The following is a 13403-nucleotide window of genomic DNA, read 5'->3' on the forward strand; positions in this document are numbered from 1 at the left end:
AGACATTCCCAACTAAGCCTGTATTTGAAATGACGGTTTAATCGGTACGAAGAATGAAAAACGAGTGTTATGTCTGTGGTTTTAACGTGAACGCGCGGAAAGAAACCGTGCAATGTATTAGGGAAATGTCAAAAATGCTGTTCAAATATTACGATTACGTCCGCCATTATGACTCGTAAAAAGCTAGATACGTATCCAGCTTTTCAAGAGCCATGAAGTAATTTGCGGTTTCGTCACTAACCAGAATGACATTAGCTGAGGATCGGTTATGTAGGAGTGAGAGGGGAGCGAAGAGTGGAGGAGAGGATCCGGGAGTTTGATATTTGATGTTTTTGATATTATTCCTACTGCAAACAGCCTCAGCGAGGGCCTCAGCTAATGTCAAAAAATCCTTATATGTGTGCGTGGTGGAATACTTCATAATGTACATAGTACCGTGGATCCCCGTTCGTTTGACCATTTTTAATCTGAACACTTTTAAATTTGAACCCCGTTGGTTTGCACGACGTGCAAATTAAAAATGGTTCAAATGTCATTCTCAACATGACATCATTTGTTTATGCAGACAATGCACATAAACACGATTTGTTTGTACTGACCTAGCGTGTTTAATCGGTTTCACATTTCGTTTTCCTAACGATTAAGATAGAAATCCGATAGGAAAATGCAATATTCGCACTTGCAACTGCCAACTAAAACAAACCACCAAAACAATAACAGAGAGCAGGGCGGCCAGTTTACACAGGTTTCAACATATTTCGGGTTACCAGTTGTTCAAATTAAAAAGTAACCCCGTTAGTTTGCATGAGGAATCGTTCAAACGAACGGAGGTCCACTGTACATCGTACATAGAAGAAAATTCTTCAAAAACCATCGTCCTACACATGTTGCTTGCACACTAGTGCCCTCTGTTATGCATGTTGCGGAGTAGCTTGCATTTGCAGGGTTTTAGACTGTAGGTTTTTTACATTTGCAGGGTTTTAATTGTATTCAGCTTTTTACGCGCTATAATGGAGGACGCTTTAAATTGTTTTCGTAATATGCGAACAGTCTTTTTGACAACTCTACATCCATCAAAACTGGGCACTCTTCTCCTGCGGCAGTGTTGCTCTTTCTTTATAGTTTACGCAAAAGAAGGAGAGCAATCAGAGCAATAGGCGAATTTAAATCAAACTATAACACCATATGCGCTACCTGGTGGTAAATTTAGTAACTCAAAAAAAAGTATAAACATTGAAGATACCACATAGCCATTGGTGCAAATTAATTTTACGGGCTCGATAAATCCAAAAAATAAAACTATTCTTGCTGAAAATTACTGCAATACGAAAATGGCAGGTAATAAAACTCATCCACCATTAGTTTTCATGTTTTTAACATTGTTTGCTCTATGCGGAATAGATTAATTGAAGTTTTTGTTTTTTTGCAGGAACGAAAGAGCCGGAATTAAAAGCGCTGTTTATTGCGCTTGTCGAAATTGTGGGTAACATTTAAAGAAGCCTTTATGTGAGGGACTTCGAGTGCTCTCATCTGGATACATTATGTGCCTGGGATACACAAAGCAGCTAGAAACAATACAGAAAAAATTAGCTTACGGCGTTTTGCAAAGCTCACATACGTGCGAAATTTCGCACGAATTAATTCTTAAAATAGGATCTAACTATCGACAATGAGTTTTGAACTGCTCCTGTAAAGCAGAAACAGCCGGAAGTAAACACATTGTTGCTTGTATACTTCATCTCAGTCAGTTAGTAAACATATTTTCATGCACAGTAAATATTAAAACGAAGTCATCCTTTTTTATTTTAGCTTCGGATTTGCGGAGTACATAACATCTACCGACTCCCGGCAAGCATGATGAGTGAGTAGAACAGAAAAAACAAATTTTAGAGGTGCCAAACCGTTTACTCAACTTTGTTGTGGGCGAAGCCTCGGTATTTCGCTCTCTGTAATCACTTTCACTTGATGTGGACTTGCTCAATTGGAAAGCGCGCCTACCATATGTAGGTGAAAAGCGGGTATAAACATCTGTTTGTTCTTATGAATATATAAGGCGTCGTGCAGGGAACGAATCCTGCGTGGGACATTTGGTTGCTTTTAGCACTGGAAGCCACTTCCGGTAGATTGCAGTATTTGGCGAAAGAAATTTATGAAGCATGCTATTTCCTGCAGGACAATCCACAAAAGAGCATATGCCGTCACTTCGTGGAATATGAGATGGTTTGCCATAATTGTGATTCGAAACCGGGATTGATGTATTAGATAAATAAATCCTTAGTCTGTCCAACTAAATCCAACACTTGGAACAGTAAGTATTGCGACGTTTCTGTATAGTTTTTGTACATAATATAGTTTAGTTATTTAGAATAATCTCTCCCATTTTGCATATTTACTATTTATTAAGTCAGTAACCAGAAGCCGACATACTCTTATTTTGCGTAAACTATTATCATTGAAATCTTCCAATCGAAGAATTATTATCCACTGAAGTCGAATCTTACGATGAGTAACCGGAAGAAGACGCTTTAAGAATTTTTGCTTACGGGTTCGACAACCAGCAATTGAACATCCTTCTTTATCAAGGGCGGTACTATCTATTGGTGGACACTGCGTTGGAATGATTGACGGTAATGCTTGGATTTTGTGATGTGATGTTACTGAAAATATAATGGAAACAACATACTTTTAAAAATATTTTCTAGCAGTATAATGCTATGGCTAGGTTACACTTCATTCTTTGCTTACCGTTTATACAATCTTTTACAATGAAATGTTCTGCACAAATTCTCTGCTTTGAAGTTCCTCCCAGTTTCAAAAGGTTATACCATACACTTTGCTACCTTTCCATGGAACGGGAAATAGTTATTTTGTTTACGGCACATCTTGGTAATGCATAGGAGTGCGGTATATTTTAGTCTTCCGGGATGCCGTATGTAAACAAACGTTCTGCAGTAAATGATACAGCAATAGACTGTACCATATTCACCGACGATCGCGGCACCATAGATCACTTGAAACCAAATATTTTTTATTCCCGTTTACGCTAATTTATCACACTCAATGACATCCAATTTTCCAATAAAATAACAATTAATTTCAGTCAGCCAAAATTTACGAACGATTTGACAGATTTTTTCTGTTTGTATACTTTTTTGACACCAGAGACATCTTCTGGAAAATATTCTTTAAATTAGCCTATAGGCTAATTTAAAGAATATTTTCCAGAAGATGTCTCTGGTGTCAAAAAAGTATACAAACAGAAAAAATCTGTCAAATCGTTCGTAAATTTTGGCTGACTGAAATTAATTGTTATTTTATTGGAAAATTGGATGTCATTGAGTGTGATAAATTAGCGTAAACGGGAATAAAAAATATTTGGTTTCAAGTGATCTATGGTGCCGCGATCGTCGGTGAATATGGTACAGTCTATTGCTGTATCATTTACTGCAGAACGTTTGTTTACATACGGCATCCCGGAAGACTAAAATATACCGCACTCCTATGCATTACCAAGATGTGCCGTAAACAAAATAACTATTTCCCGTTCCATGGAAAGGTAGCAAAGTGTATGGTATAACCTTTTGAAACTGGGAGGAACTTCAAAGCAGAGAATTTGTGCAGAACATTTCATTGTAAAAGATTGTATAAACGGTAAGCAAAGAATGAAGTGTAACCTAGCCATAGCATTATACTGCTAGAAAATATTTTTAAAAGTATGTTGTTTCCATTATATTTTCAGTAACATCACATCACAAAATCCAAGCATTACCGTCAATCATTCCAACGCAGTGTCCACCAATAGATAGTACCGCCCTTGATAAAGAAGGATGTTCAATTGCTGGTTGTCGAACCCGTAAGCAAAAATTCTTAAAGCGTCTTCTTCCGGTTACTCATCGTAAGATTCGACTTCAGTGGATAATAATTCTTCGATTGGAAGATTTCAATGATAATAGTTTACGCAAAATAAGAGTATGTCGGCTTCTGGTTACTGACTTAATAAATAGTAAATATGCAAAATGGGAGAGATTATTCTAAATAACTAAACTATATTATGTACAAAAACTATACAGAAACGTCGCAATACTTACTGTTCCAAGTGTTGGATTTAGTTGGACAGACTAAGGATTTATTTATCTAATACATCAATCCCGGTTTCGAATCACAATTATGGCAAACCATCTCATATTCCACGAAGTGACGGCATATGCTCTTTTGTGGATTGTCCTGCAGGAAATAGCATGCTTCATAAATTTCTTTCGCCAAATACTGCAATCTACCGGAAGTGGCTTCCAGTGCTAAAAGCAACCAAATGTCCCACGCAGGATTCGTTCCCTGCACGACGCCTTATATATTCATAAGAACAAACAGATGTTTATACCCGCTTTTCACCTACATATGGTAGGCGCGCTTTCCAATTGAGCAAGTCCACATCAAGTGAAAGTGATTACAGAGAGCGAAATACCGAGGCTTCGCCCACAACAAAGTTGAGTAAACGGTTTGGCACCTCTAAAATTTGTTTTTTCTGTTCTACTCACTCATCATGCTTGCCGGGAGTCGGTAGATGTTATGTACTCCGCAAATCCGAAGCTAAAATAAAAAAGGATGACTTCGTTTTAATATTTACTGTGCATGAAAATATGTTTACTAACTGACTGAGATGAAGTATACAAGCAACAATGTGTTTACTTCCGGCTGTTTCTGCTTTACAGGAGCAGTTCAAAACTCATTGTCGATAGTTAGATCCTATTTTAAGAATTAATTCGTGCGAAATTTCGCACGTATGTGAGCTTTGCAAAACGCCGTAAGCTAATTTTTTCTGTATTGTTTCTAGCTGCTTTGTGTATCCCAGGCACATAATGTATCCAGATGAGAGCACTCGAAGTCCCTCACATAAAGGCTTCTTTAAATGTTACCCACAATTTCGACAAGCGCAATAAACAGCGCTTTTAATTCCGGCTCTTTCGTTCCTGCAAAAAAACAAAAACTTCAATTAATCTATTCCGCATAGAGCAAACAATGTTAAAAACATGAAAACTAATGGTGGATGAGTTTTATTACCTGCCATTTTCGTATTGCAGTAATTTTCAGCAAGAATAGTTTTATTTTTTGGATTTATCGAGCCCGTAAAATTAATTTGCACCAATGGCTATGTGGTATCTTCAATGTTTATACTTTTTTTTGAGTTACTAAATTTACCACCAGGTAGCGCATATGGTGTTATAGTTTGATTTAAATTCGCCTATAGTTTTATTTACATTTCGCACATTTTTGCTTTCTTCTTTGGCGTAAACGAAAGGAAGAGCACGGTAGTGTTGCAAGAGAAGAGTGCCAGATTTGATGTATGGGAATATTCAAATATGACGTCCACCAAATTTCTGCTTTTTTAGACCCCCTCCCCTCCCCCCTCTGTCCGATTGTGTCACAAAACTCAACCTCCCCCCCCCCCTCTTTGGACGTCACACAAACTCAAAACAAAAATGAAAACCGTTTTGAGAGTAAAAAGTGGTTTATAAAAATAGCTTAACCTTTTAAGAGTAAGTGTATGATTAAAAAAATATATAGAAAATAACAATTAACAACAAATAATAACTTCGAACAAAGGCTCTAACAACATTCAATTGCAAATTGTTACAAATCAATGAAGAAATGAAGCTTTGGTTTCAATTGAAGTAGCACGGCTCCGCTTCAAAACAAGCTTCAATCTGCGTCGGCGAAGCAGGTTTCACTACATCGTGACGATAATATTTAGAGTGCATTGTACTTTTCTATCCAATATTTAGTAAAAAGATAGAAACTTTAATTGCAAATGAACTGAAATTGATTTACACATATCCTTCAATGTAACGCGTGGTCCATCTAGTTAACATTGACAAATTGTGCCTGACTTTCAAGCGCCGTAAGCTGGAACAATAAGTTCCGGAGTGATTCGCGATTGGGGCTCAACTACAAATTGTAAACAAATCGTTTTATCACACCATCAGCCTTAAAAAGACTGATAATATCCTTGGCAAGAATCCTTTCTTCTGTTTTAATCGTTAGAATTATTTAAAACAAGTTTTTAGTAATGGGCGATAGAAGTGTTTAATCAAAACAAAAGACCGTTTGCAGTTTAGCCCCTCGCATTGTTATGAAGTGACAGGCTTATTTGCAAATCGGTTTGTAAACAGGCGATAGTAAAGAGCGAAACTGCGTTGTTTTCAAAACACAGGCGCATTGTAAACAGGCGAAACTAAATAAAAAAATCAAAACAAGGCGAAACAGGGCTGGGCGAATCTCATTGTCAAAATGCTTTGAGGCTCATTCCAAGGGGTTCAACTATAAAACTTAGATTTTGGGCTTGAATGCACAAATTTTATGCAGTATTGTTGTAAAATTATTAGATTGATTTATTCTACACCAATTTATGTCTTTAAACTTGATTTTTGTAACTTTTATTTAAAATAAGATTTGAAAATGTACTGGCAAATTATCATAGTGATATTTCTCATTGTTCTCACTTTGTTAGTTGCGCCCTTATCGCGAATCACTCCGGAGTTAGAAAATCGAAATAAATAGTATATAATCAATATATATAGAATGCCAGTGTCGCTGGTGTTTCATGGATATTTTGGTGGCAAACATGTTGCTGGTTTGTGTCTTGGATACGGGAACTACATTGCCAAATTGCCCAAGAGAAAATTTTCCTGCCGACGAAATATCCCAAAACGACCAAATCGGGTGATTTATCTTACGTGATTTACGGTAAAGCAGAAGGATTTTTTTATTGGGTTGCCTTTTTAGTTTGACAATCAGATTCCAGTTTCGACTTTCGAATCGATCACTCACACATATGCGCATACAGTGTAAATACGTAATTTTCAAATGTGTGATGTTTACCACGAGCACTGCAGCGACACTGGCATTCTATATATATTGATTCAACTAAATAAATCTATGAGTGATGAATGACTAAGAAACATATTTTTACTGCCTTTTGATGAAAATGCAATTTTTTTCGACGGATGTCACATTTGCCTAAACCCCCTCCCCCCCTTTGTCACAACCTGTCACAAAATTGACATCCCCCTCCCCCCCATAAGCAATGGACGTCATTATTGAATGATCCCTATGCAGAGTTGTCAAAAAGATTGTTCGCATATTACGAACACAATTTATAGCGTCCGCCATTATAGCGCGTAAAAAGCTGGATAGGCTTTTTACATTTGTATGGTTTTATACTGGAAACTCGAAGCAACACTCAAGCGCCGCGATGTGGACATGTTGCGAAACATGCTTTTTTAAAAAATAAGATGTTTTTGAACGGACGATGGAATTAACGCGAGTGTCTCGTCTGTTTGTCTGTGGTTTTACCATTTGAACGCTGCCAGCCTTAGCCATTATGCAGCAACCGGTAACGTCGCTCTAATACATTATTCGTTATTATGAAATTTTCATCACCTGCGCAGAACTCATTGGTTTTACACACGCACGCACGTGGTGTTTGTTTACTTTCGTTTCACAGTGAGAGTTTATCACTTCATCAGAAAGAACCGAAAGGAAAAGCACTCTGACGACCAGTACGATCAGCTGTTGGTTGGCTATTGTTTTTATTCTGTGTTGTAGAAAATCTGAATATGGAAAAAATATTCATTGAGCATCCCTGGGAAGATGACGATAGATCCTCTGTTAATGAATTTAATTTCAAATTTGTCAAAGAAAAGGTAAAAAATAAACAAAATATTTCAAATTTCAAATTTGTCAAAGAAAAGCTAAAAAATAATAAACAAAATATTTTCAACAACAACTATTGCAGGTTTCTAAAGCCAGTGTAAGTAAACGAGCAAATAAGTTGCAAAATTCAACACCAGGAAGATTTGTACGAGCACCTTCTGAAGATGTCCAAGAAACGCCGAATAAAATTCAACCATCAAACCGTAAAAGGAAAGCTACTCAACCGACAAAATCGCTTCATGATGAAGCTGGACACGCGAAGCAAAAGAAACAAAAAGAAGTTGCAAACGTCGGGCAACCGAAACCATCCGATAAACAACTGAATGGTAAAGGTACAGCTTCCAGCAAAGAGGTTAGTCTTCGGGAAAAACTTGTCGAAAGTCTAAAGGGATCTCGGTTCAGATTCCTAAACGAGCAGTTGTACAAATCAACCGGTGAGGTTTCTAGGAAAATGTTTCTGGAAGATCCTGAAGCTTTTCGGGCTTACCACGACGGCTACCGGCACCAGATTGCCCAATGGTGTGTGAATCCGCTGGATCGAATCATCAAAAGCATTCAGAAGCTGTAAGTTTTGTTTGCTGTTTCTGTGGATTGTGGAATTTACTAAGTTCTTTTATTTTTAGACCGAAAAACTTCGTCATTGCGGATTTCGGTTGCGGTGAAGCTCGTTTGGCCGAAGAAGTACCACACAAAGTCTATTCTCTCGATTTAGTTGCTGCAAACAAGGGTGTAATAGCGTGCGATATGGCCCAAACTCCTTTAGAAACCAATTCAACAAACGTTGTAGTGTTTTGCTTGTCTTTGATGGGGACCAATCTGAGGGATTTTTTATTAGAAGCAAACAGAATTATGAAAGTCGGGTACGTGTTGAGATTATGAAATTTTCACGTGAACTACTAACAGTGCATCTTTTTTCAGTGCCCTACTAAAAATTGCCGAAGTTTCATCCCGTTTTGACAACGTAAAGGAATTTATCGATTGCGTACACAAGTGTGGCTTTTTGCTAGATTCCAAAGATCTTAAGCACAAGCTGTTTTATTTTTTCAACTTCAAAAAAGTTCGTACGGTAGACAAACAGTCATTGAAAGGTAAGCACTTTAGTCTTAAACCATGCCTTTACAAGAAGAGGTAAATTTGTTTGTTAATATAAAATAATTGTTGACAATAACTTTTGTTCGGCGAAAGAAAGACCTGCATAACTATAAATTATATAGAATTATCCATAGTCCATAGTCCATTTCCTGTCATGACAACATTCAGTACTCGCCTGAGTACATTCAGACGATTTTTAAACTAGGAAACATTTATTCACATTCTAATGCTTTAAGTCTTCGCTCTAATAAGTCGATATTCAATCGATGCATGCACAAAAACTGGCCATTAAGAAAAAGTACCGGTATATCGTTGCGATAGAGCCGAAGGAACTTCAGATTCTCCTTTTGAGTAATGTCTACCTTTTCCAATAAGTAGCGTCCTTTGAATTTCATCTCCAGTTCAAGTACTAGGTCATCGCAGAGTGAGCAGTGGTCATGTGTATACAGAGTTAAAAGTGGTTTCAACGCCTCTGAGTCGATTGAGTTTGTGTTTGGTCTACAAAGCAGAAAAAACGGAGAAAGAAAACACTGCTTAGGTATTTATGAAAAATAGACTGGTTTATTCATTATGCACAATCTCAAAATATGTTTAAATGGTTCTAATAAATGCACTTTTTCCCTACAGATACCCTGATTTGTTTGAAATCCTCTTATAGAGGATCATTAGAAGCACTTAGTGTTTATGTTTGCTTGATAAAATGATCTTACAGCTTTTCAATCAAAATCGAAGAAGCTCCTCCGCCACCGTTGCAGATAGAGGCACATCCAATTTCGCCAACTTTTAGAGAATGTGCGAGATGAGTGACAAGCCGAGCACCGGACATTCCAATCGGATGACCCAACGAAACAGCTCCACCGTGAATATTAACCTTCGCCGGATCGATATCAAGCTTGCGCTGATTAGCGATCACCACCACCGAAAAGGCTTCGTTAATTTCCCACATGGCAACATCCTCCTTTCGGACCCCAGTTTGCTGAAGCAATTTTGGAATAGCCAATGCAGGAGCGATGGGGAAGTCAATTGGATCCGTTTCTGCATCAGCGAAACCAACGACACGGGCAAGAGGTTTGCATTTGAACTTTTCAGCAGCTTCAGCTGTCATCATAATAACTGCCGAAGCGCCATCGTTCAAAGTTGAAGCATTTCCAGCGGTGACCGTTCCATTTTCTCGCTGGAACACGGTGGCCAGTTGGCCAAATTTATCGAAATTGACACGTTTGTATTCTTCATCCTCTTTGACAACGACGTCTGGTTTACCACGCTTTCCAGGAATTGTCACGGGGCTAATCTCTGCGTCGAATACTTTGCTTGCCCATGCTGCCGCACTGCGCTTATAGCTGCTCAATGCAAACTCATCCTGATCTTGTCTGGTGATTCCCATCTTCTTAGCGGTGTTCTCAGCACAATTACCCATGTGGAATTTATTGTACACGTCGGTTAATCCATCAAAAACGATTCCATCTATCAACTGCATTCCACCGTATGGTGTTGCTCCTCGTTTCAAGTAGTACGGTACATTGGACATCGATTCCATTCCACCAGCCAGAACTACATCCTGCTGACCAAGCATCAAAGTCTGCGCTCCCAGCATAACGCTCTTCATTCCTGACGAGCAAACCTTGTTCACCGTGGTACAGATAGTGCTTTTCGGCAGACCAGCAAAAATGACCGCCTGTCGGGCTGGAGCCTGACCCAATCCAGCTGCGTTCACATTGCCAATATAGACCTCTTGGACGTCTTCACCCGCTATTCCGGCCTGTTTGACGACACCTTGCACGGCAACGGCTCCCAACTGAGATGCGGACAGCGCAGACAGCGAACTTTGGAAGCTTCCGATTGGAGTTCTAGTCGCGGCAACTATAACCACATCGTTCCGTTTCGCAGTCGAATATCGCCGGCAAACTGCGTGCACGATGGCCTTGAACCGAAATAGAAGCACATTATTCAGTTAGTCTATTACATAAACGTTTATCAATACTAAAATAGGTACGTATACAATAAGAAAACTGGTTCGCAGTTAGCAACAGTTATGAACCTATCATTATTCATTTTTATGTTGAAACGTAGATTATCACAAACTTACTTTATTCACTTTATGCAGCATATTCAATTGACCTAATCAAAGCCAAAAACGGTGTAAATTGTTTAATTCACTTGAATTAATCTACACTACAGACCACTTCGAAGACCCGCAGATATCAGCAGATAGAAAAATAATCGGTTAGATGAGAGCAGAGATGCCGGATTTATCTAAAAAATATATGTTTGCAACTACCCGAAAACCTAAAAAATAAACTGCTCGAAATTTAATTGAAATTATTGCCGGTTGGAAAAAAATCTGACAAATTTTTAGGAAAATCTTAAGAGTAAAGAACAAAAATTTGCTCCAAACGTACACTTCTAAAATTTTAAACCTAACAGTTATTGAACCTGAACACATACTTTTTATGTTACTCAAAACATTATTTTTATTTGTTCAAATATAAATATTCAAAAGAAATTTCTCATTTATTATGAGGCCGCCCTTAAAAGTATATGACTTAGAAATTATATTTATGTGTGAACTGCCATAAAAATTATGTTTCATATCTTATAGTTGAAAATTATGTGCTCTTGTACATACTTTTAATGGGGGCATAAATGTTATTCATGGCGAAACAAATGATTTTTATGTGCCAGGCCACACACATAAAATATGTTATTTGTCATCAGATCAAATTGTAAAATTATCATATAAAGAGTATACGGAAATTTTCCTCAGTGTACAATAACTTAATAACCATAAATTCTCATATTATCTGCATTTTTATTGTAGGGAGGATTCCACGTTCTTAAGGCCCAGAGATACAATGCATACAGATTTAAATAAGGGGGGGAATTTCGACAGCTTTTCCATGTATTTTCTGTTAAAATTCAAATATGAAATATCCCCATTATGAAAGTTATTAACATCAAGGTGCGTTTAGTTTGGCAACATATGGCATGCAACTTTTTCCAAACTGTTGCCCGATGTTTCCAAGCAACATATAACAAGTGTTCAGGTGGCAACATAAGCAGCATTGTGTAACAACTAGCAACATTTCGCATGTCCCATGTTGCATTCCGCATGTTGCAAAAAAATGTTGAGAACATCCCAAGCAACATTTTTGTTGTATAATAGGCTATCAAGCAGTTGTCCCACGGGAATCTGCTGTACAATAGTATAATAACTATTATACAACAAAAATGTTACTTGGGATAACATGAAAGTTACTGTGGAAATTTCCCCTTTTCAAGGCCCGACCCAAAATTGGTACTTTATGATAGCGGTTGCGTAGGTCTGAAAGATAATCTGTCAAATTGTTTGGGAGAACAGTCAAATTTACGAAAACGCAACCATAAAGTACCAATTCTGCGCGGGCCTTTAGACTCCCGCGCGAAAATTATCAGCGCACGGTGAATTGACCAACCACAGCGTTTTTTTTCTTCGTTAAGTGTGTACAGTGGACCCCCGTTCGTTTGAACGATTCCTCATGCAAACTAACGGGGTTCGTTTTTAATTTGAACAACTAGCAATCCTAAATATGCTGAAACTTGTATGAACTGGCCGCCCTGCTCTTTGTTATTGTTTTGGTCGTTTGATTTAGTATTGCAGGTTGCAGTGAAACAACTAAATGCACAGCAACTGCAAGGAAACAGCCAAAGATCTGCAATCAGTGCTGCGATCTAAATTGCCATTGCAGCACAGAGAACAGATTAACAGGCTCGAAGGAAGTAATCGATTTTTTGTGTGTAAAATCTGTCGGTAGCGCCCTCCAGAAATAGTTTGCCAAACGCATCAAAAAACATCCATGTACCTTTATCAATATTTCTTTGTGCTGGAGTTACATAGCAGCGATGGCAGCGACATCAAGATTTAGTTTGCCACTTACTGCTCGAGGGGTGCTCTATTGAAGGATTACTCGTAGATTACATAAAAACCTTTTGCACACTTTTTGTCAATTACCTGGTACTCTGTTCTCTGTGATTGCAGTGCTTCATAATAGAGAATATTATCAGTCGTTTTTCTTCTTCAAACAATATCAATCAAATTGTTTCCATGCTATTTTCTATTTTCAGAATATTTTTAACAAAAATTGTGTGATAGAATCTAAAAACATCACATGTTATGCTGCGAGCATGTTTGTTACATTAATGCAATTTTTTATTCCAAAGTTTTCGAAACTTTAACATCACTGGATACGAGCACAACAGCTCTGACAGCTTTTGGTAAACAAACATAGTGGCACCGAATTTTCGTAACATGAATTTATGTCTTGTTAAATTTAGGTCACTTTGCACCATATGTTGAATTATTTGCAGTTGTATATTTCGAAATAACCATCAAACGATCCCAAAACGTATCCATTATCTCACTCTTCTTCTGCGTCTACTGTTTAGTAATCACCAATTTGACGGCTCGCAAAAATTTGACATGAATCAATGACAGCTCGCTGCTGGGATTTTACTTGCATTTTGTCTGCAAGTTCCTTGTATTTCGCGTTTTGATGCAATCTGCAATAGTTTGATTTGGTACACGCAAAATAAACCACACGTTCTTTCCACGTGAAAAATCACGT

The 13403-nt window shown here is 37.8% G+C and overlaps 2 protein-coding genes and 2 long non-coding RNA genes across 6 annotated transcripts; 2 read left to right on the forward strand and 2 right to left on the reverse strand.

Moving 5' to 3' along the window:
• Positions 1 to 1240: 1240 nt before the first annotated feature.
• LOC128737648 (uncharacterized) lies at positions 1241 to 2317 on the forward strand. 2 transcript variants are annotated; one of them, XR_008412041.1, is made up of 3 exons: positions 1241 to 1338; positions 1430 to 1747; positions 1810 to 2317. It is a non-coding gene; the product is annotated as an uncharacterized LOC128737648 (long non-coding RNA). The 2 variants fall into 2 exon arrangements; XR_008412042.1 differs by having other exon boundaries at positions 1430 to 1743.
• Positions 2318 to 4079: 1762 nt separating this feature from the next.
• On the reverse strand, positions 4080 to 5156 carry LOC128737640 (uncharacterized). 2 transcript variants are annotated; one of them, XR_008412040.1, is made up of 3 exons: positions 5059 to 5156; positions 4654 to 4967; positions 4080 to 4587 (listed from the first exon to the last, which is right to left on the reverse strand). It is a non-coding gene; the product is annotated as an uncharacterized LOC128737640 (long non-coding RNA). The 2 variants fall into 2 exon arrangements; XR_008412039.1 differs by having other exon boundaries at positions 4650 to 4967.
• Positions 5157 to 7532: 2376 nt separating this feature from the next.
• LOC128737494 (ribosomal RNA-processing protein 8) lies at positions 7533 to 8842 on the forward strand. Its single transcript, XM_053832136.1, has 4 exons — positions 7533 to 7700; positions 7793 to 8274; positions 8334 to 8570; positions 8629 to 8842. The coding sequence occupies exons 1-4, from the start codon at positions 7614 to 7616 to the stop codon at positions 8840 to 8842; spliced, it is 1020 nt and encodes a 339-aa protein (XP_053688111.1). The 5' UTR covers positions 7533 to 7613.
• Positions 8843 to 8987: 145 nt separating this feature from the next.
• On the reverse strand, positions 8988 to 11002 carry LOC128734283 (acetyl-CoA acetyltransferase, mitochondrial). The gene is made up of 3 exons (XM_053828383.1): positions 10889 to 11002; positions 9513 to 10723; positions 8988 to 9300 (listed from the first exon to the last, which is right to left on the reverse strand). The coding sequence occupies exons 1-3, from the start codon at positions 10907 to 10909 to the stop codon at positions 9015 to 9017; spliced, it is 1518 nt and encodes a 505-aa protein (XP_053684358.1). The 5' UTR covers positions 10910 to 11002; the 3' UTR covers positions 8988 to 9014.
• Positions 11003 to 13403: the final 2401 nt, after the last annotated feature.

Source organism: Sabethes cyaneus, chromosome 2, assembly GCF_943734655.1.
Source record: "Sabethes cyaneus chromosome 2, idSabCyanKW18_F2, whole genome shotgun sequence".
NCBI classification, from domain to species: domain Eukaryota; kingdom Metazoa; phylum Arthropoda; class Insecta; order Diptera; family Culicidae; genus Sabethes; species Sabethes cyaneus.